Genomic DNA, 22,071 nt, shown 5'->3' with positions numbered 1-22,071 from the left:
CATACTGAGATTCATCTGCTGTCCATATTAAACTTCAGTGTCTAGCTCCACGTCATTTTTCTTAAGGTGTTCAAAAGTGAGCATCAGTAGCTGCTACACTTAAAAACACTGATTATATTTCTGTTTCTGATTTTACTGATTCTGAAAAAGTATGTCAAGTCCCTTCGATCTCGAAATGAAGAGTTCAGCATGTCTCAACTCAGGACATCTGCAGTCTTTGTGGTGTTTTTCAAGGTGTGCATGAAATTGTGTTTTAATTGCTCCTCCACATGATGTCGACATGGTGACCCTTTGCAACGTTTGTTGTTGCAGTCATCTATACGCTGCACAGACGAAGACCAAATCAACTGGAAAATGATATGACTCTGCCCTAAAATAAGCCAAATACCCCACTCACACTGATGCTCGGGTTTTTCCTGAAAATAAAATAGGTTTTCAACTATTTCGACTGACATTTCTTTTAGATTTTCCCCTCTGAGGGTGGGCCTACGACTCCAGTAATATTAGCAGTTCATATTCAATAATATTAACAAATAAGCAAGGAAATAGCTATGTGTTCCTCAAGCAGAACTTGTTCTTGCTGTTTGTAAGATGATGATGGCGTCGGTGATGGGAAATGGAAAGAGGGTTTGGTGGCGGAGGCCAGCTGCAATGAGCTCTCATCAAACTGTTCTGGTCGATTCCAGTTTTTTTTTTTTTTTTTAATGTTGCTTTTGTTCCACAGTCACTTAAGCTGATGTAGTTTTGTGATATCTGGACACAATGTGGTTAAATGTCACAGTGTTACCTTTGGTCTTGAGTTACACTTCCCAGAGGTGGTTTTTCCTGTCATGGTTATTACATCAAGTACAGCATGCATCTGCAGTAAATACAATAAGATCTATGCACCACTGGGATTCTTATTCATGTCAAAATGCCCGTTTCCCTTTTTTTTTTTTCCTGTTCAGCCCGTTAAATACTAGATGTCACTGATTATATTTTTCAGTAGCAGGTATATTTAGTGTGCAGGTTTACTGTTGCTAGTGTTTCTTTGTGACGCAAATACTCACTGAAAATTAAATGACGCAATATGGGTTTTCTTTTTTTCAAAGCAGTTAGTCATTAAATTGATTTGTCTTTCCAACATTATATATGTTCAGAAAAATTCATTCATGAATAAGAGATTTTGTCAAATGTCACCAAGCATTCTTTAAATGTCAATATTACAAGTGAACATGCATTTTCCATCTGAAAAATTCCAAGAAGTCAGTCTTTTTTTCTTTCAAGTTCAAAGAAGCTGACATCAGTACACTATGCAAAATAAATGAATGATTTTCCTGTGACACCAAAAAGATACACTTATAAGAAAGCATGTGTCCCTCTCTGCCACTTAGGCTACTGTACGTTGCTGAATGCTGGCTTGCAGCCCTGCAACTGTACCACGGTCTTTCAAAACTTTTATTATTATATAAAAGGACATTGTGGCTGTTGACTGCAGCCGTCTCTTGGCCGGAGGCTGTTTTCCAAAATGTCAGCCAACACTTCCAGTTTTCCATCAGGCGTTTGACACAACTGGAATGTCCCGACTGCTTCTTAAATATCAGTTACCCATCACCCATTTTCCTCACAACACAACTCCAGTTTCGTGTCTGAGGTTACGTCACAAACTCGGGTTGACTGTGACAGTGAGAGCGCGTGTGTGTGCACGGTGTGTTGTATCGCAGTGTACCGTAGTAGACTGCTTATACAATATTTCTTGCTGCCTGTCAGGACTATTGCTCTGTTACCATGGAAACCCTGCCACCAAAAAAAAAAAAAAAAAATCAGGTTACCATGGGCAGGTGCACACGAGATGCAGTGTGATCGTTTGCACCTCTGTCTGTTCCCCTGATGCATTTTGACTGCAAGAGATGTGAAAGGTTTGCCAGACAAAAAGCTTTTTTTACTTTGTGTTTACCATCGATTTGGACATTTATCTGAAACAGTTAGACTACAGCAGCAATTAAGTTTACAACTATGACAATAAAAATATTCCCTTCATAGAGATTAAAAAAAAAATAGTTGACTCTTCACAAAGCTTGTAAGTTACAATGTTTTTTGTTTTTTAAAAAAAAGCAAAATAAGACGGGGATGCATGTAAGATGTAGGCCAAGTTGAATGTTCAAGTGAGGGAGAGACTTTTGTGCGTGCGGTGCCCTACAAGATGGCAAAGACATTTTGATGCACTGCACCAAATTTGGAACAAAAGACCCTATAGCCCAGACCACATCACTATCCTCCCACCTGCACCCCCTCCCTGCAACTTGTATTTCAAGACACACACACAAAAAAGCCCAAAAGCAAAACAGCACATCAAGTCGACAGCCCAACCAAACACACGTTTCCACACGCGTTAGTGCACGCGTACAAGCACGCGCTATTCTGTCGAAGTTCAATAACATATAGATTAACTATGCGTTATAAACTTGCAGGAGTGTGCAAGTCTGTTTACTGTACATGAATGTGTCGGCGTATCCAGAAGTGTTTGTGGATTTAAATATAAATGTGTGCTTGCTTATTCCTTCGCTCTCCTCGTGCAGACATGAACTTTCGGCCATTTTTTTTCGGGGTGTTTGTTGTTTGTTGTTTTTTCGGGCTGTTCTCAGTTCGACGCAGAGTGGTGCCTCTCGGTGAACCCAAAGCTACTTTAGAGGAGGGTAAAATGATCCCAGATCAGTGTCTGCTTCGTCTGTTTCGAAAAGAAGCCCCCGCCCCCTGCCCTCCACTCCCCTCCCCTCCCCTCCCCCTCCCCCTTCGCGCTGCTAGGTGAGCGCCAGCCTCGCGATAGCCTCGCCTACAACTAGAATCAAAGCTCCGCTCGCGAACTGGATGCTGACAGGCGCGCGGTGCGGTCATCATGCAAAGGTTACGTTGGATCCGTTTCAAGAAGCCGCTCCTCCGCAGGGCTCGCACGGGTCACAAAATGCGAGACGTCTAGGAACAGAAAAACGGACTAACTCACGTCTACAGGCCTGTTTGACTACAGCAGGTGTCAAACGATGGACGCAAGTTTGGGATTTCCGCGGCAGGCACTATGTACGCTGGCTCCTCTCGGCGGTAAAGTGGCTTCATGAGTGTCCAAAGTAACAGTGGAAGTGGTGGTGGAAGTTTGGAGGCGACGCCATCTTGGTCGCAGCTCTCCTCGTCCCCAACGATTTCTCAACAACATATAACGGCGACCGCAAAGAGCAAGGAAGGTACATCAGCCCACCAAGTGCGCGACCTACTCCCGTTCACCTTAAAGTGTGTCCTTTTTAGAAGAAAGGGACCATCTTGGCCTTCTCGAGCTAACGCTTGTTTAAGTAAAAATGGATGTCAAGTTCACTGATGCCGTGAATTGGAAACCAAACGTCAGCTGTCAGTTCAGTTTACGGCCAGACTAAGTAGCAGAAAGCTATCATGTTTGCACAAAGGCTGCGCTAGCTTGTTGTTGTGTTTGAGCGACTGTCGGGCGACTCGATTTCTGTTTGCCAGCGCCCGGTGATGCGATAAGACTGTTTTTGTAGCAGTTTGTAACATTCGCCTCCTGACATCTAACAGATAAACAACGTAGCTCTGCATGCATTCATGGACGCATTACAGCACATTCCCCCGCTCTTATAAACTTGAAAATAGGCCGTGAATTCGACTTTTTACGAGTTTGGATGCATCCTGTTTTTCGGCATGTTGACATAAAGTAACTGGCAGTGAGTTGTGGTGTGGCTAAACAGTGATAATGGGCAGCAGCTGGTTGTGATCCACTAGTAACAGGACATGATCTGTTAGAGTATTCAGGTCCCGATGGTGATGGAAGGGTGGTTTCAAACGAAATCTGCGCAGCAAGTACCATAACGAGAATTTCTTTCAACAATGCAACTCAGAACGCACGTGATCACTGTGCTCTGACACTAATATTGCAGTATTAAGCTCTGTCTCTTACAAATCAATCTGTCCTTTGTCCTGGTTTAACCTCACTGTTCTGGGTTTTTTTCTGCTCAAGGGTTTCATAATGCCCATTCTGCCTTTTAAGGCCTGCCCCCCCCCCCCCCCCCCCCCCCGTTGCCAGAGGCTATGTAAAGATGACAGCCAGGAAATGTCCGATAAGGACACAACCACTCACAACAGTCAGTGGGGAGCAGAGGGAGACCTGTGTTGGCTTTAGAAAAAGGCCCAGTCGGACAGCACATATGAGTAATCTTCCTCATGTCTGAGAGTCACGGGTGTCAGTGGTCTGATTTTCAGCTCCAAGGTTTGCCACGGAGGTGTCTGAATGTTGTTTAGATGTAAAACAAGGCTCTTGCCCGGCCTGAATAGCCTTTTTGAGGAGTGTAAAAATCACTGATGCAGCTTTTGCTTTAGACACAGTTGCCCGAAATGCCCGAATCTGTGGTAGGGCAAATTTTGGCTTTGCTAAAGAAAATAAAAAATCTTGTGTTACTGTTTCCCGTCCTTGGGGTTTCTTCTCCCTTTATCTCTCAGAATGTTTTAGACTTGAGCAGCGTTGTGCGGTGAGGTCATTGTGGCAGCAATGACCTCGAAGTAATACTGTAGGTAGTGAAGATTTTTGTGCAGGCAAACCGGTAGGCTCTCTTCATCCGGCCACGACTGTCTCTTTCTGGCTCCTCTGTGGGAAAGTGACTATGTGCTTAGTTTGGAAATACCGTGTCGCTAATCTGCTGCATCTTCCACTAAATTCTCAAAGCCAATTATTTGATCAACCCTCTACTTCTCTGTTAAAATACCCTATTTTTATTTATTTATTTATTAGTGGTCTCATTATTTTCTAGTAATTTTGGTGACGGGGAATCTATTTCACTCTGACCCCTTGCACTTCTCTAGCTGGTGTCTTATCTTACAATACTCCTGTCCTCGTGCCAGGCCCCATGGACGAGCTGCACAGCCTGGACCCCAGGAGACAGGAGCTGCTGGAGGCCAGGTTCACAGGAGCTGTCAGCGGCAACACAGTAGGAAGCACTGGGAGCACCAGTGGAGGTGCTAAGGTAACGGCAGCACAGAAAAACAAAAGCCTCCATTTTGAGGTGCGACATGCATGCAAAACCCAAAGAGCCTCGTGAGTGAAAACGTCCATTTATGCATTCGTGTCTCTTCATTATCACTCTCAACCGGAGCTGCTTGACAGATTGGTTCAGATGTCTGTAACGAGAGATGCCAATCTCAAGCTCTAATCAGCACCGAGACCAGAAACAACCAAGAAGCCTTGAAGATCATGTTCATGAGTAATTAGTTCCATTGCTATAGGTACTTGTCTGAAAGTACTACTCCCAAGGTGGAGCTCCTTTATGCCGAAAAGTTTAAAAAAAAAAAACGACCCCTGCTTCCCGTGATTGGAAAAGCAGGTTAAGGTTCCTGTTTTCCTAAAAAAGGATTCTGTGTTCCTGGAAATGTTCATGCGTTGGAAACGGGCCAAGTGGCACGCCTATGAACTGAGGATCTGCATTCCTGACACACTTCCAGCCTTTATCCAGTGTTGGTTTACCTGAGTGTAATGAGGTTACTGGTTCGGCTCGGCTCACCTGCGCTGCCTCTTTACCTGTTTTATTCTCTCACTCATGTTTGCATTCTTTGTGTAGGGTCTGGCCAATGAATCCTCTAACCACAGCTACGGAAGTCTGGGCTCATCTAGTGACAAGGAGTCGGAGGTAAAACGCACATCCAGACAAATTAGAATATAAAAGCGTTTACAGCACATATACTTGCAGGAAAGTGTTGTCAGGCTCTTGAACATATTATCAGTGTTTCTTTCTTTCTCTGCCCACTCTTCTTTCTGTCTCTCCCACTGCCTCCACCTCTTCCTCTTCCTCCCATCCTAGAACTCTGATTTGAAAAGAGGGAGCTCCCCTGCCTACTCAGTATGTACTCTTTCTTCCTGCTGAACACTAGCGCTGCTTTCTGCTCTGTTAGATAAAACACCAGGGATTCATGCTTGTTTTTGTGTTTTTTTCCCTCCTCTTATTTCCTATCGATTCCCAGACCCCAGAGAAGAAGCACTCCGAGTCGTCCAGGGGGAGGAAAAGGAAAGCTGACACCTATTCTGAGAGCAGTCAAGGTGTGTTGGATTAAACCAGTGCGATTCAGGTACATATCAATCCCTTATATCGCATTCTGAAATATATATATATATATATGTTGTTTTCCTTTCTGCAGGGAAGACTTCAACACGTGGGCCAAAGATCAGCGACTATTTTGACGTGAGTACCGCTGCTACTGCTCCTCGTTACGACTCTGATCTTTTTAACTGAGATTATTAAGTTTACCCTCTCTGCAAAGTTCCAGGGTGGAAATGGTTCCAGTCCGGTTCGAGGCCTCCCATCAGCTCGCCGCTCTCCGCAGAGCTCGCACTCCGCTCCAGGCTCAATCGTAAGTATTTCGGCGAGGACTGATCCTCGCGCTGGGGTTTCCGACGAGTGGGCGAGAGAGTCTCTGAATGTTTCCGATGAGGTTTAATTGAACCGTTTTGTGTCTGCAGATCCGGCAGAACAGCTCCTCTCCCACCAGTCTGTGTTTCGGGGAGCACAACCTCAAAGCCTCCTTAAGCAAACTCGTGCAGGTACTGGGTCCCCGCAGAGAAATCGCACACTCAGGGCACCGTTTTTACACGTTGGTGAGAAAAAGCTGTTAGCGTAAATTGTCTGTGTTGCTGTCGTAGACGGATCTGACGGGCCTGAAACTCGCTGCGCTGGAGAGCAACAAGAGCTTGGACCTGGAAAAGAAGGAAGGACGAATAGATGACCTCCTCAGGGTGAGTTCTGCTTCTGTGTCCTTCAGCGGGCGAGGACAGCGGTTAGCTGCTCTGCAGGTTGTCAGGCTAAGTTTGTGTTCAGTTTAAATCGATGCATATAAGTTTCAGTTGTTTTTTTTTTTTTTTAAACAGGCTAACTGTGACCTGCGGAGGCAGATCGATGAACAGCAGAAACTTCTGGAGAAATACAAGGAGAGACTGAACAAGTGCATCACCATGAGCAAGAAGCTGCTCATAGAGAAGGTGTGTATTTTGTATTTCTGCACAACTCTTTCGCATTCGGTAGGTGTATTTCTTATATTTGGTGTCACACAGCTTGCAGTACTGCGCCGAAGTCTCGAGCTGCCCCTCATTTCTTTATAGATTTGCCACGAAAACCGAAAAGAGTTGCTGTGATCCATTAAAAAAAAAAAAAAAAAAAAAACGTGGAAAGATGGATGCTTTTTCAGTTCATACAATTCAAACAAGCCTGAAAGTCAATATTTGGTTTAAGCACCTTTTATTCTTCAGCACAGTCTGAACCCTGGGATAGTTCTCCAGGCTTCTCGAAGGAATCCTGTCAAACTTTATCTTTGGTATTTTTTGTAGATGCAACTGAAGAAGTGGGAACAAATTATGTTCCTTTGCATCAGGCTGCTAGTAACAAAGTAATAAAGATTTATTCATTTAATGATGTTTCCTTGTACGTGTTGACACAACACCGGTTCCTCTCTTGAGTTTGGTGCCTTTTTGATGATTGAGCGTCGGTGTTAAGTGGCTTAGAAATGCTCAAGTACGAGTACTGAAATGAAAGTGAGTGAGTGAAATGTCCAAAGTGAAGCTGAAAAACCTTCAAAAAGCCTGGAGAACATTTAAAAAAACACCTGGCTGCTTGATTGGAAGATATAAAGAAACAAAGATGGCTCACAACTTTGGCACAGTACAGTATGTGTTACACTCGATTCCAAAGTAGACGGTATGTTGAGATTCACGGGCATATCTTTCTTGGCTTTGAGCCACTGTTGCTGAAAGAGTCCGCGTTTCTGACCCTCCTCACCTCAGCCATCTGTCGACCTCAGGTCTCCAGGCTTTGGGTTGAAGTTGCACACAGAGACACGGTGGTAGAACTTAGCGTATTAGCTACCTAACCCGGTTCAGTAATATCAGGCGATACTGTTTCTCTCCCGCTGAAAGGGAAACATCTTCTCCTGTCTCGTGCTGCTGATGAACCTTCCTCCTTATTGTGCCTGCCTGGTTTCCTCCTCAGAGCACACAGGAGAAGCAGTCGTGTCGTGAGAAGAGCATGCAGGATCGCCTCCGTCTGGGTCACTTCACCACCGTCAGACATGGTGCATCCTACACGGAGCAGTGGACAGACGGATATGCATTCCAGAACCTGATCAAGTCGGTACCCATGAGCAGTGTGTTTATTTTTTGTTTGGATTGGCTGTTTGTCCGCTTTTGCATACGACCAGCTGACCCCCGTCATTCTCCTTCCGTGTGATTTCCACCACGTAGGCAACAGGAGAGCATCAACCAGCAGAGGGAGGACATCGAGCGGCAGAGGAAGCTGCTTGCGAAGAGGAAGCCTCCGAACCCCGCGTCTCCCTCCCTCTCTGTGGCCTCCACATCTGAACCCAAGCAGCGCAAAGCTAAGGTGGTCAACGGCAACGATTCCGACCCCTTCCTGAAGCCTTCCCTGCCTCAGCTGTGAGTAAAGTCCAATAACTGCACGTCGTCAGTGGGTCCCTCCAAAATGCTCGTTTTTTGTTCAGTCAGGAGACTTTGATTTCCACGTTTTGACAGACTGACCCTCGCCGAGTACCACGAGCAGGAAGAAATCTTCAAGCTTCGCCTTGGACACTTGAAAAAGGTCAGTGGCTTAAAACTTAAACCAGTAAATGAGCGAATTATCTCATTATCGAATTAACTCGTGAATTATCACTGATCAAAGCAAAGACGTACACGCTCATGCTTTTCCTTTTATTACAATCATTTGGAGTCTTGAATCTCTGCAGATATTTGACTAGAATTCATATGATTCCAGGAGGAAGCTGAGATCCAAGCAGAGCTGGAGCGGTTGGAGCGGGTCAGGAACCTCCACATCAGAGAGCTGAAGAGGATAAACAACGAGGACAGCTCAGCGTAAGTGCACGTTAGTCAAGCTATAAGCACGTTTTTTTTTTTGTTTTTTTTTTATATATAGTTTTCAGAAAAATTATTTAGAGAAAGCTGATATTTTAGGCCTTGATGAGACACTTTTTTTTTTTCTACCAAGAGAGCCGATCAGGAGTCGACGGGACTGTGGATGATGGATTTTTCATTTTCAACTCATTTTAATTAAAAAAAATAAATAAATAAAAAGCTTGCGCTGAAACTTCTCTTTGATCCAGTCCCCCGCCCTGAACAAGCACAAGCTGACTGGAGAAATACATTTTTGATTTTTAATTTTATTTTTTAAACTCAGTTTTAACAGGACTCAACAGACTTCAAATAAACTTATTCTGCAAGTTTACAGTCAGTTGTTGAGCATTAGTGCACGATGCCCCACAACACTTTGTTTTAAGCTGCACGCCGCACCTAATGTGGGTTTAAATGCATCACCAGGTCAACTTATGTCCCCGTAACGTACAGCGGTTTGGATTTTCACCAAAATGTCCTCCTCACAGTTTCAAAGACCATCCGACTCTGAATGAGAGGTACCTGCTGCTGCACTTGCTGGGCAGGGGCGGCTTCAGTGAAGTCTATAAGGTATTGTGCGCATGCCCAGACTTACTTTTGCCCTTTCGCTGTGCACGGAGCACATTTGAAGACGGAGTGTGCATTGTGTGCTTTCTTTCCCCCCCCTTTAGGCTTTTGACCTGTTTGAGCAGCGCTACGCAGCTGTTAAAATCCACCAGCTCAACAAGAACTGGAGAGAGGAGAAAAAGGAGAACTACCACAAGTAGGTCTTAAGCACACACAGAGGTCGCAGGTCCTGGGTAACTCCATCACAAGTGGACATATTTGAGAGCCGGTCGCTCAGGCCACATTTCTTTGTGCTGTTGGACCTGGGCTGGACTTTTTTCTTTGTTTGGTCTTTCTAATCGCTTTTATTAAGCGTGTGTCTGCAATCAGCAGAAGGGTGAGATGCATACTAATCCCTGGTACGAACTGACACACTTCCAGCTGTCCACTTTTGATCGGATCACCCAAGACGCACGTTGATGTCGGGATGAAATGTTTCTTTCCTCACACACACACTGAGTTGACTCTTCTTCCTTTGCAGGCATGCATGCAGAGAGTACCGGATACACAAGCAGCTGGACCATCCCAGAATAGTCAAACTGTACGACTACTTCTCCCTGGATACCGACACGTGAGTCACTTCTGACCTCTGCCAGCTTGCACATCCTGAGGTTGTTCCTCTCCCAGCACCGAGCTGAAAGGCTTCACGGGTGTTGGGTTTGAATTGGCTCGGTACACATCTGTAGGTGTCAAAGCTCCGCAAAGGCCCGACCCAGTTGAATGCTCACATCCAGCGTGATATGTTTGTGCTTCAACTCGAGACTTGTGGCTAGGTTATTGGATTTACAAAAGCAGTTCACAGAGGAATGTCTCATTTAGTCCTGACAGTGTGAGTTGTCTCTTAGTTCAAACTAAACACGAACGGTCTAAAGAAAGTAAAGGACGAGTCAAACAATTTTACACGCCCAGTTTGAAAAGACTTTATATTCGTCAACATAATTGCATGGATCTAGTCATTTTTTGAGTATGTTGAGTTTGCCTGTGAGCAGCTCACATACAGAACATGACTAACCAGCGAGTCTTTCCAGCACTGAAGGCGAGTTGGAAAAGCCCGCACACTCACGCAAACACCCCCCAACTCAGATTGTCTGCTTTCAGCTCCTCCAGTCGATCTTTTTGCCCCCGTACGTAACCGCCAACGTGCCCGTTTTTTTCATCAGGTTCTGTACAGTCTTGGAGTTCTGTGAAGGAAACGACCTGGACTTCTACCTGAAGCAAAACAAGCTGATGTCTGAGAAGGAGGCGCGCTCCATTGTCATGCAGATCGTCAGCGCGCTGCGCTACCTCAACGAAATCAAACCTCCCATCATCCACTATGACCTCAAACCAGGTGTGTCACACGTTCCACCAGAGTTTTCTCGAGTCGGTCTCCCTGTCTGTCGAAGCGCTCACTGACTCTGACTCCCCCGTGTGGCTCAGGTAACATCTTGTTGGTGGATGGCACCGCATGCGGAGAGATCAAAATCACAGATTTTGGCTTGTCGAAGATAATGGACGACGACAACTACGGTGTGGACGGGATGGACCTCACGTCCCAGGGGGCAGGCACCTACTGGTGAGACACACAAAACACCTTTCTTGCCGGCTAAAGCCATCTTAGCAGTAAATCTCCTGTAGTAAAGGTATTATTATCTAAATCTGTTGGCGCCAACTTCCTTCCCTTTCTCTGCACACAAAGGAAAAAGTCTGAGTTACTTTTTATAACGTAGAAGGAGTAACATGGATGGCGTTTTCTGTGTGTGTGCGTGCTCAGGTACCTCCCTCCAGAGTGTTTTGTCGTTGGGAAGGAACCACCCAAAATCTCCAACAAGGTGGACGTCTGGTCTGTGGGAGTGATCTTCTTCCAATGCCTCTATGGACGCAAGGTACAACAGTAGGACTGCGTGTGCCGTCCCATCTGTGTTCAGGTTTTTTTTCTCTCTCTTTGTGAAAGACTCAGACCCGTGGATGACTTTATGTTTTGTTTTTGCAGCCGTTTGGTCACAATCAGTCACAGCAGGACATCCTCCAGGAAAACACCATCCTTAAAGCCACAGAGGTCCAGTTTCCAGCGAAGCCACAGGCCAGCACCGAGGCCAAGGTAACATTCACTCGCAGCCAGACGACAGTTTTACTGTATTCAGCTGCTGCGCTGGGATGCAAATGGGATCTGACGTGTTCTACATGTCATTTATCAATGATGTAAAAAGTAAAAAAGAAAAAATGCACCTATATTAAATAAACAGAATAACTGTGCTGAAATGGATTTACTGACCATTCTAAGAAAAATCCACAAAACCTAGTTCTAGATGCCTGTGTTTAGAGGCGTGAAGGATGTTGTATCTTTGGGGAGATTAAACTTTCAGTGCGTTTACATTGGTTAAAAAACGACTGCGTTAGTTTGAGTAAAACTAGACGTAAATAGGGGTGGTGTCATTTCTGAAATGATTCGGAAAATGTCATGAACGGGTTTTTTAGTATGTCGGTCCATGGGGTCGTGTGGACGGAACATAGAAGATGGAACGTTTAGAGCGCGGAGGTGAAGCTGCCGGACAGCCTGCAGGTTGCTCATAACAGAGGCACATGATGGCCGAGCAAAGAAATCTGACCGGCCTGCTCAAAAAAAAACGGTTACTTACCTTCTGGCAGATAATTGGCAACATAATAGCATACATAGTTGGTTGTTAGCGGTTTTAAAAGATGTTTGTACCTAAGATATCGACTGTGTCCCGCAGGCGTTCATCCGCCGGTGTCTGGCCTATCGTAAGGAGGACCGGTTCGACGTTCACCAGCTGTGTTCGGACTCCTACCTCCTCCCTCACATGAGACGTACAAACTCTTCCGGCTCCCTGCAGTCCTCCACCTCCTCGCTCCCCTCCTTCTGACTCACGACACCGACGGGACCCTCAGGTCAATATTTAAGCAGGATAAACGGAATGGAAGGATAACGAACGTGGATGTCTTTTTGGTTTGTTTTTTCACCCAAGCTGTTCCCCAAAAATGGATCAAATGGCTTAACAAAAAGAAAAAAAAAAGAGGATAAAATGGAAAGAAAATTAGATGGAAGAGAGAGGAAGTGGAAGGAGGATGCTCCCACTGCGTTTACCGAGTTATGCCCTCGAACTCGACCGAGTGAAAGAAGGGACGTGGCGAAAATTTAAGGACTGAAAAGAAGAAGGGGACACGGGACGATAAAAGAGACACGGCTTTGTTTGGAGTAAGAAAAGGCAATGAAAGTGAAATGAGCCCTTAGCAGACACCACAGCAGCATAGATGCACTGTCCAAACCCACTCCTTGTAGCTCCACAAACACACACGAACACAAGTCATGATATACTTCATGCTGTGTCAACACAAAGTCACCATCGCACTCTTTTTACTTAGTAGAACTAAGGCCAGCAGGGGGGTGAGGAGATGAGTGTCTGTATGTCACATGAGGCAGAAAATAATGGTTTTGCATCTCATTGGCATTTCGAACTCAACTCTGCACGCCGGAGGGATTCATTCAAAAGTGACGTAACCGCGATGGGACTCGACTCGCTGGACTTGCACTTCCGATCCAGGTCATGTTGGTCTGGTCTCAGATTTGGCTTGAAGTACCACAGTGGCCTCGCCGTTCAAATGGAAAGCATTTCAGGTCTGCGGGCCTGTCTCGACGCTTCTGCTGTTGCTTCTGGCAAGAGTCAGAAGGTTTGAGAGCAGCGTGTTGCAATCCGACGCGCTGATGTTGGACGTATAAGTACCGGCTCGAAACGCTGTTACTGTATTGCAAAACCTGTCGTGGGGGGTGGGGCACCAAATCCATTGTACATTTCATGTGCAGGAGACATTACTCACAAGCAAATATATAATAATGCAGCTTTTCCTGAGTCTCAGTTTGCTCCGTTTGATTTGTTTCCTCCCGAAAGCTGTCAGTTTGCTGCTATAAATGTTGCTTTTAGTTTGTAAACGTGAATGATTCTCATCCTGTGTCTGTGCATACTTGAACTGTGTCAAGAGGACATCTCCGGAGCCTGCCCCACTTCCAAGGGGAGGGATGCGATGCGTCCCCCCCGGCAACCTTCACCCAACGCCGACACACATTTTTTGTTTACTCAAGTGGGAAAAGTCCGACAGACGTGTAAAAGTCCCACCGTGCTTCGCTGATGCCAGCAGAGAAAGGGGCATGCTTCAGGTTAGCTGAGTTTGCTACGTAATTTAACCCTCTGGATTTCAAGTGGACATATCCAAATGTTGTCATCCTGTAAATAAAACACTTACCTGTATGATGTTGTGACGTTTGAAGCCGTTTGAAACGCTCCGCCCGAAGCACACCCGTGAAAAGAAACAAATATTCTGTGGTGGGAGGTCGGGGGAGAAACAAACAAAAAAAAAAAAAAAGACAAGTAGGAGCGTTTCACAGTTTATTTTCCCCTTTTGCACATTTAGTTTGCTCATCAGATGAACTAACTGCACGACAGACCGGCCTGAAACAGCTGAAGTATGGCACCACTCAGAGAAATTGCCCTGCGGTGAACTCTGATCCACTGAGGCGTAAAATAAACATCCCAGCTGATTTTTTTTTTTTTTTTTTTTTTTTTTTTTTTTTTTTTTTTTTTTTGGTGGTAGAACTCGGAGCTAGTGTAGAGCACACCGATCACACCATTGACAACGACTGGAGCACAGCTGCCCCCCCCCCCCATGTCGGCTGTGTCATTTGCATGCAATAAAGGCCGCCTTACAGGCTGAAACTCCCGCAGCGCGAGCCGCACTTCCTTCGGAGTGTTATGCAACCTCACTGAAACGAGGTGGAGGGCAGAGGAAGCTGATGACACTCGTGTTGGTGAACAGAAACATGAGAAGACATGCCTAAATCATTTATACACCTCTTAGTCTTAGGCTCTTTGTTGCAACATATTGGAGCGCTACTGAAAAATAAAGTTAATAAGTACACTTATTCATTCTGAGGCTTTATGTGTCAAAATAAAGCATCCATTTGACCCTCACCAGGTCTCAGGAGGGAAATGCATCCAACGTATTACACCGTGTCGTTTATTCTACAGCTTGTAAAACCTGCTTTAGCTGCAACCACTTGAAGTAATTATTTTCATTATGTTGTCAGTGTGATCTGCTCTTCTTTACAATGTTGCTTCAGGTCATTGGTCTGCCCATACAGTTCCCCTCAGGTCTCACATCAGCATCAGTCAGGCTGAGGTCTGGGCTCTGACTGGGTCACCTTGATTCTTTTCTTTTTCAGACATCCTGTTGAACAAGCCATACTTGTTCTGTCTTTTTCTAATTGTACCATCATGAACTTTAACATGCTGAGGCCTGGAGCGTCTGAGATGCAGCTCTTGGGGTTTTTATTGCAGGTTCTCTGAGCGTTGCACAGTCGGACCTCGGGGGTTAAACTATGGTGGGACGTCCACTCCTGGGAAAATAAAGAGCTGTCCAAATAGTTTGGAAATGGTCTTATAACCCTTCCCAGATTGATGGGCAGCAACAGTTGCTCCTCTAAGATCATTGCTGATGTCCTTCCACCTTGGCATCGTGTTAACACACACCTGAATGCTCCAGACCGGCAAACTGCCCAAACTTTTTCTTTTACAGAGATCCTCACACTGATGATGATCAGATCATTTAAGAGGATTTGATCAACAGCTCCTGGCTGCTGCTTACCCTCTTAAGTCCCATGGAAGCTGTGAGGCTGGACTTTGCACACCCTTCTTCTGCACTTAGGCTTTGTTTTTGTCGAACGACACAATATAATATGTCATGTTATGTATTTACCAGATTTAAAGACACGGTAAACCCCAAATGACTTTTTTGTATTTGTCATGTCATGTGAAACCATAATTGGACGTAGTTTGAAACACCCAGAGCCAGTCATGTTTTCAGCCCCTTCTGCTATATTAAACAAATGTCTTCACTGGTATATTTATTAAAGCTCCCAATTAAGTTTGAACAAGATTTACCAACTTTTTTTTCTTTTCTTTTTTTAAGCTGTGGTGTGCTTTTCCTCCCTGTTCTTTTTCCGGTGTAAACTAAAATAATAAAGCACAGTTCAAGAGTACAAAAGAAACAAACAGTAGACAGCACACCGACACAACCTGTAAAATTCATTTGGCTTTATTGCTCGCACTGTGCAGCCTGTAGTTGTTTTTCAGGAAGTTTTACAGAGACACCTTGTGGCCATACCGCAAGTCTGCCAACCATTTCACTTTGGCCATGCCTGGGGGGGAAAGGTGTGCATAAAGTAACAGATCACCCACATTTCACCCAACAGCAAGCACACACTGCTCAGTGTCTCGAGTACATATAAACCTCTGGCTGTTGGAACTGGTGTATTATAGAGTTCTGCGTATACATGGCGACATACAAAGGGAGTAATCATTTCAACACAAATGTGGTGCAAAATAATGCGGATTCATTCACTGGGGAGGAGACGTACTTAGACGTGAACAAAAATTATTACATGTTAATCCAATCGGTCTACTGGTCAGAGGGTCTATCAGCTAATAAAAAAAAAAAACCAAGAAGTTACACGTTGGAGCTGGACAATAAGACAGAATCTACAGTTTCCTTTGTTTGATACAGCAGTGCAGGAGTTTTCTTTGCTTGTGTACAATTTCATGATGGAGGCGAATCAGTAAATTCTGTTTATTGTCCAGAACCATTAAGATACACTGGTTATGTGTTTAATAAAAAAAAAACTAAACAAAAAAAAAAAAAAAAAAAACAGGTTTGTCAGATCAGAAAAGAGAAAATCCTAAGAAAGTTCTGCCTCGTTGTGACTGCAGAAGTGCGAAGCTAACTACAAAGTGAAGACGTCACCTCGTCTCCGTCATACAGCAGCTTAGACGAGCTGCAGTGCGGTTCCTCTGCTTTGTGACAATCCGGACAGACCAATCTCCAACCGTCCTCCTTTCTTCATATCCTTCATCTCTCGTAACCGTGTCTGAAGTGTTGCATCTGTCTGCGTGCTCTTTCTTGGCCAAATAAATAGAAAAACACAGAAAGACAGATGGGAGAAAGAGAGAAACCAGGTGTGTTTAAGTTTGATGGGTGGGGGGAACCTTCCTCCCCACGTTACGATGACGCTAGCGTTGTTTCCGTGGCGGCTGGCGGTTCCGTGGCCTTCGAGGAGTCGGCTTCTGTGGAGGCTGCGGTGACTGTGACCGAGGCTGGAGCGGCGGTGGGCAAGAGGGGCGCCACGCCCTGAGAGAGCAGAGGAGGCAGCTGGGAGGGCATCGTGGTGGGCAGGGAGGCAAACGGGGTAAGACCCGGCAGGTTCAGGGGCGGCAGTGAAGCCAGAGATGGCACTGAAGAAGACACATTTATTTATTTTTACTAAGACTCATTCCGAACAAACTTTGCAGTGATGCAACATTCACACACAATTTATACGCCTTGGAGAAAAATGTCGGGCGGAATCTGTGGCTGCGCCCAGATCCTGCTGACCGTCTCAAAAAGCTCTTGCACAAAGTTAGCAGAATGGAGGTGGCACAGCTGGGCTGGTTACTCACCTGTCGTCCCTGCTGCTACTGGTGGGAGGGTGATGCCTGCTAGTGACACTGCGCTGAGGTCTGGGAGTGGCAGGTTCAGGTTGGGAAGGTTGGGAAGGTTAGGGAGTGGCGGTAATCCAGCTGGGAGGGGGATCAGACCTGGAATTATGCAACACAAAGTGAAGGTCGATCAAAACTGGAGACAGGAAAGAGTGGCAATAACAGGAACCATGTAATCAGAGTGTGGGATTATAGAAAAGAAAGAAGCTGAATACCAATGCGTAGCAGGTACACAGAGACACAAAACTGTCCAATTGTTTGAGAAATGTCTCACCTGGTAGCGTGGTGGCTGGGTTGAAGCTGGTGGCAGCAGGATTCAGGGGGGTGAGCGGGCTGAGCGAGGGGTTGGTGGTGGTGGGCAGGAGAGGGACAGTGGGCAATCCTGGAGGGGAGGGGAGGAGCAAAACACGTTAGCAGGGAAGATGCAAAGTACACAAAAGATGGGATTACTGTAATAAATGCACAGTGGTACCTGTCTGCAGCTCACTGGGCATGGGGGGCGGAGCCGAGCTGATTGACAGGCTGGAAAGTGAATCTTCAAGGCCGGAGGGAACGGCTGGTGCAGAGGAAGGAGGGGTCACGGCCGAAAGCTGGACCTGGAGAGGGAAAGTATGAAGAAGGAGCGCAAGATGCTGTTAATGTCATATCCACTCAGATGTGACTTCAAGCTCTTTGTCTGTGTACCGGTCCGATGTGCTGCATTCAGAATGAGGACACACTTATTTAGCAGTGGAGTAAAGAGATTTTTGTTTTGTTTTGATTGTTTTTTTTAAAAAGTCACAGTTTCAAAACCACTAAAATAATTTATCACACCGTTCCTGTGGTACAAGCCGTTTTTCTCTCCATGATTTGTCAAAGGCAGAAAGTGCACGATTCCAACAGGTAGTGTGAAAGAGCAGAGGAACACGACGTGTCAAAACAAGTGGGGTTTTTTTGGGATAACAATGGAATAAAACAACATGTTTTGTAGAAGGAAGTTAAACCCACACGCAAGACGTGCCCGGAACAGCGGCTGCCACCCATCACTCTACACCAAATTCAAGGTAACTTTGTCCTAAAATGAACATCTGTAGCTAGCATTGGTCAAATGAATATTCTATCAAGGCAGATAGCATCGCTAACTAACTAGCGATCATCAGCTAGTTAGCCTCCTAACATTAGCAGAGCAGAGAAGTACTAATTTTCTGCAAAATCCAACTTTTTCAGTGTTCGAATTAGATTTAGCCTACTTCTGGCTTTCTGGTGTTCCGTGGCTGTAGGGAGGAAAAGCACAGTGTGTGTGTGTATGTGTGTGTTGGTAAAGACATGAGCCTGTGCTCCTGCTTCTCGTATGAATCAGCAATGAAATAACAGTTAAAATCAAATCAGAACTTGGTCTGAAAGAGGAGCGTATGGAACATGTCTCCAAAAGACCTCGACTAAAAGCTCACTTACAGGACTTTAAATCCATTTAGAAGAATTCAATCATTTACTTGATCGTAATCCCCTCTTTTTATTTTAAACTTTTCATGCGTTCCTTTATATCATAAAATTAAACCGATCGTGTTCAATGGGGAAAAGCTTTTTGTTTCTTACTCAGACTTCTCAAAGAAACGCATTCTAGAAACCCGGGATTTGCAGGACCACTAAACTGGGATATTTTTCCCCAAAGGTTATCGTACCGCCAGGATGACAGGTAAAGAGCGTGTGCAGTGTGTCTGTCCTGACCTCGGTGAATCCATCTTTGAGCGGACAGATGGGCTCGCTGGGAGAACCTCCGGGGAAGCTTATCTTCTTCCCCTCCTCAAAAGGCCGAGTGGGAATTCTGTGGAGGTATCCGTAGCCAATCCCACATCCGAGGCTGAGAAGTGGAGGGAAAGCCCATTTAAGATATTACCAACTGAAAACAGTTAAGAGCATTTATTTCTCGAAGTACATGCTATTCGAAGGAGAATTAAGTGTGTCACTACCTGCCCTCCCCTCCCCACGCACTGTGTGGCGTGATGACCACCTCTCTGCAGTTGTCGGTGTCTGTGTTGTACACGTAGAGCTTCAGGCCCTTTCCCTCGTGGCTCTCGATCAGAGAGAACAAGTCCTCCGACTGCAGATTGTCAAAAGAGAGGCGTAGAAGTTGGAAAAAGCATCAGACACGTGATCGTGGCCACAACTGGGAGGCAAAAAGGAGACGAACGCTGAGGATAACCAACCTCATTCATGACGGTATCGGCTCCGATGATGTAGTCGGTGTGCGGCCGCAGGCCAGCGAGGGCCGCCGGGGAGTTGGGCTCCACTTCCTGTTGCGAAGCGGAAACAAACTGCTGTCGTACGACACGGACGGAGACAATAAAAGTACAAATGGGCCTGTGTGGCTACCTACCAGCACATGCCACACGTTCTCATTGGCTCCTTCGAAGCTGCAGAAGCGAATTGAGACGCCGAGCAAGCCCTGACCACCCCACAAGTTGCTGGGGGTCACCGTGCACTCACGCAGCTCCAGGGTTTTTGAAGAGTAAACCAGCATCTTGACTGGTTTCTCCACGCTGGCTTTGAGCAAGTCCTTCAAGGTGTCGTTGTCCTTGTTCTGCAGGGAAACGGGACAGAGATGAAAGAGCGCGCTAACCTCGGATGGAGAACTCCACACGGCTCAGAATTAGTCCCACTCCATGAACTTGCTCCCATTTCTTACCAGCCTGGTGTTATTTATGGAGACGATGAAGTCAAAGAAAGGCTCCAGTCCTGCGCGGTGTCCAGGTGAGTTCTCCTGAACCTGAAACAAAGGTGAGAGACACCCTGAGCTGCTGGACTCCAACACAAACCGTTGCCCTTAACAACTTCTTACACATCTCTTGTAAATTTCTTGTAAACAGGATGTGTTGACAGGCAGAAATAACTGAGCCTTACCTTAGTTTTAGGTTTTAAAAAACCTTTAACTAAAACCCTTATAGGTTTTAGTCTTACAAACGCATTCGAGTGTCACTGGTGAACGTTACTGTAAAACTGACAGGATCAGTCCGCTTACAGATACATACGTCTTCACTGTTGCCCCGTTTAGCTTTAACGTAGCTTAAATTTGCCTATAATTCAAATTTGATAGACTATACCAGAGACATCAATTACAAAGAGTTGGCCTCACACCAGAGCCCTCATATTCCACAAAATAAACTAAAAGCAGCAGGGTGTATATAGTGTAAGCGTCCGATAATGGATGTATTACTACACTCAGCACGGCAGCTGTCATTCAGCAGGCTACAGCTACGTAGCTTTAGCACCACTGATGCTGACAAGTGGCAAACACTTAACACAAGCGGACATTTGAAAAGGTACGGGGCACTGACATATTTCCAAAGTTCACAGCAGTTCCCTGGCATTGCGTTTGTTTTCCACCCGGAGGCCGCAAGACTCATCCCCGGCCTCTCGTCAACAAACCGAGCTGGGACTCCTCCGCCTCTGACCTGATGCTAAGCTAACAGCAGGCTAGAGATGCTTTAAAAACTCACCCGCAGAACGTGGTAGCCCTCTGAGCCTCCACCCGGTATCTCCACGCTTTGTGATCCTCCCATGGTTTTGCTCTTCTGAGGCTTTTGAGGATGTTCTGGCAGCCTGTTACCCGGCAGAAGTCAGATACCTGAGCACTTCCACACACCGGGTACACGTCGCCAAATGACTAGCCTTGCGATGCGCATGCGCCATTACGTGGCAGGAAATAACGCCTATTCGAAGTTTTCGAATTCCTGTTGGTTTTCGATGGTTCATTAACGTCAAAGAAGTAACACTATTATTTCAAAACGAGGCATGAAATTGTAGAATAATATTCTTCCACTCTGAAATAACACACTAAACCTAATGTGAGTGAACTGCGCTCACTTTTATGAAGTTGCTCGTTAGAATCGTCGTTTAAGCACCTTACCCTCATTTTCTGTTGAGATATGGTTCTCTTCACGAAGCTTTTAACAAGTTCAGGGGACCAATTTGTGTCCTCCGCTGGTGAAATATACTATTAACTACTATTAACACTATGGTTACCACTGACAGTGAAGGGAAACAAAAACCCATTAAGACAAATAACTCGTTTAACGAGTAGGCTACTTGCCATGTTAGGCTCACACTGTGTGATTATTGATGATTATTGATTACTAAACTGTTATGCAGAAGAAGTTTGTGAACAACTAAGTCAACCCTTACTGTTTCCAGAAGAATAAAGAGGATAAGTAGCAGCCATTAAATACACTTGATGAACTGGTTTTGTCAGTTTGCTGGTCTGGAGCATTCAGGTGTGTGTTAACACAATGCCAAGGAGGAAAGACACCAGCAATGATGTTAGATAAGCAATTGTTGCTGTCCATCAATCTGGGAAGCCCATTTTCAAACAGTGGAGGCCATCATTCTACATGGTGAAATATTACTCACAAGTGGAACACATTGAAGGCAGTAGTCAATCTTCTCAGGAGTGGACATCCCAGCAAGTTCACCCCAAGGTCAGACTGTGCAATGCCCAGAGAAACTGCAAAAAAAAAACAAAACAAGAGCTACGTCTCTTGGGTTTTTCTTCAAGGTGACATAGCGGGACTAAATAACTGGGTCAGATAAAGAGTCTGGGAAAGCAGATGCACGCTTAAAGCAACATTCACACACACATTGTTTGGCTTATCCAAAGAACATGACTAAGACGGTGTTTAACCTGCTCATGTCCAATTATACTCTGTTGAGTGTAAGTCCAACCTCTGGGAAATAAAGGTTCATATAAATATGAAATGTTTCCGGGAATCGGGGTTCGGTCTGACGGATTTCCTGCGAGAGCTCTGTCCCTCCGAGCCCAGCGCTGCTATACTTCACATGTGACCACCAATAAATGCATATTTAACTTGAGATTTCTCCAGCTTGTTCTTGAGCTTCCAATGAAAGAATCGAGCACTTGTCAATGTGCTGCTCAAATCCAATAGTGCCCTGCAGGACAAAGAGTCAGTCAGACAGTGTTAATGACAGGCCTCAGTTAGCATGTTAAATGTTAAAGTTCACAAAAGTACAGTTAGAAAAAGACTGAACATG

The 22,071-nt window shown here is 45.4% G+C and overlaps 2 protein-coding genes across 3 annotated transcripts; one reads left to right on the top strand and one right to left on the bottom strand.

Moving 5' to 3' along the window:
• The first annotated feature begins 2,817 nt into the window (after window positions 1-2,817).
• Window positions 2,818-14,438, top strand: LOC142399302 (serine/threonine-protein kinase tousled-like 1-B). Of its 2 annotated transcripts, XM_075483894.1 has the most exons (22): window positions 2,818-3,215; window positions 4,876-4,997; window positions 5,589-5,657; window positions 5,829-5,867; window positions 5,989-6,064; window positions 6,163-6,206; window positions 6,286-6,375; window positions 6,485-6,565; window positions 6,665-6,757; window positions 6,890-7,000; window positions 8,004-8,140; window positions 8,255-8,446; window positions 8,543-8,609; window positions 8,784-8,881; window positions 9,406-9,487; window positions 9,589-9,680; window positions 10,005-10,094; window positions 10,684-10,853; window positions 10,943-11,078; window positions 11,277-11,388; window positions 11,496-11,603; window positions 12,238-14,438. In XM_075483894.1, the coding sequence occupies exons 1-22, from the start codon at window positions 3,089-3,091 to the stop codon at window positions 12,385-12,387; spliced, it is 2,286 nt and encodes a 761-aa protein (XP_075340009.1). In that variant the 5' UTR covers window positions 2,818-3,088; the 3' UTR covers window positions 12,388-14,438. The 2 variants fall into 2 exon arrangements, with proteins under 2 accessions (XP_075340009.1, XP_075340010.1); XM_075483895.1 differs by lacking the exon at window positions 5,829-5,867.
• Window positions 14,439-15,594: 1,156 nt separating this feature from the next.
• Window positions 15,595-20,698, bottom strand: LOC142399303 (Golgi reassembly-stacking protein 2-like). Its single transcript, XM_075483896.1, has 10 exons — window positions 20,523-20,698; window positions 19,712-19,792; window positions 19,403-19,606; window positions 19,233-19,319; window positions 18,996-19,126; window positions 18,754-18,886; window positions 17,519-17,642; window positions 17,321-17,428; window positions 17,008-17,145; window positions 15,595-16,803 (listed from the first exon to the last, which is right to left on the bottom strand). The coding sequence occupies exons 1-10, from the start codon at window positions 20,583-20,585 to the stop codon at window positions 16,571-16,573; spliced, it is 1,302 nt and encodes a 433-aa protein (XP_075340011.1). The 5' UTR covers window positions 20,586-20,698; the 3' UTR covers window positions 15,595-16,570.
• Window positions 20,699-22,071: the final 1,373 nt, after the last annotated feature.

The sequence above is a fragment of the Odontesthes bonariensis genome, chromosome 14, assembly GCF_027942865.1.
Source record: "Odontesthes bonariensis isolate fOdoBon6 chromosome 14, fOdoBon6.hap1, whole genome shotgun sequence".
Taxonomy (NCBI): Eukaryota; Metazoa; Chordata; class Actinopteri; order Atheriniformes; family Atherinopsidae; genus Odontesthes; species Odontesthes bonariensis.
Note: the sequence above shows the minus strand (reverse complement) of the source record. Positions and strands in the feature narration are given on the sequence as shown.

Excerpts from the sequence above, each read along its gene's own strand:
- LOC142399302 (XM_075483894.1), top strand. The coding sequence starts at position 3,089 with ATGAGTGTCCAAAGTAACAGTGGAAGTGGTGGTGGAAGTTTGGAGGCG. Across the intron at positions 8,447-8,542 it reads AAGCCTTCCCTGCCTCAGCT|ACTGACCCTCGCCGAGTACC; the intron begins GTGAGTAAAGTC and ends ACGTTTTGACAG. Across the intron at positions 8,882-9,405 it reads AACAACGAGGACAGCTCAGC|TTTCAAAGACCATCCGACTC; the intron begins GTAAGTGCACGT and ends TCCTCCTCACAG.
- LOC142399303 (XM_075483896.1), bottom strand. The coding sequence starts at position 20,585 with ATGGGAGGATCACAAAGCGTGGAGATACCGGGTGGAGGCTCAGAGGGC. Across the intron at positions 19,607-19,711 it reads CCATAAATAACACCAGGCTG|AACAAGGACAACGACACCTT; the intron begins GTAAGAAATGGG and ends GTTTCCCTGCAG. Across the intron at positions 19,320-19,402 it reads AGAACGTGTGGCATGTGCTG|GAAGTGGAGCCCAACTCCCC; the intron begins GTAGGTAGCCAC and ends GCTTCGCAACAG.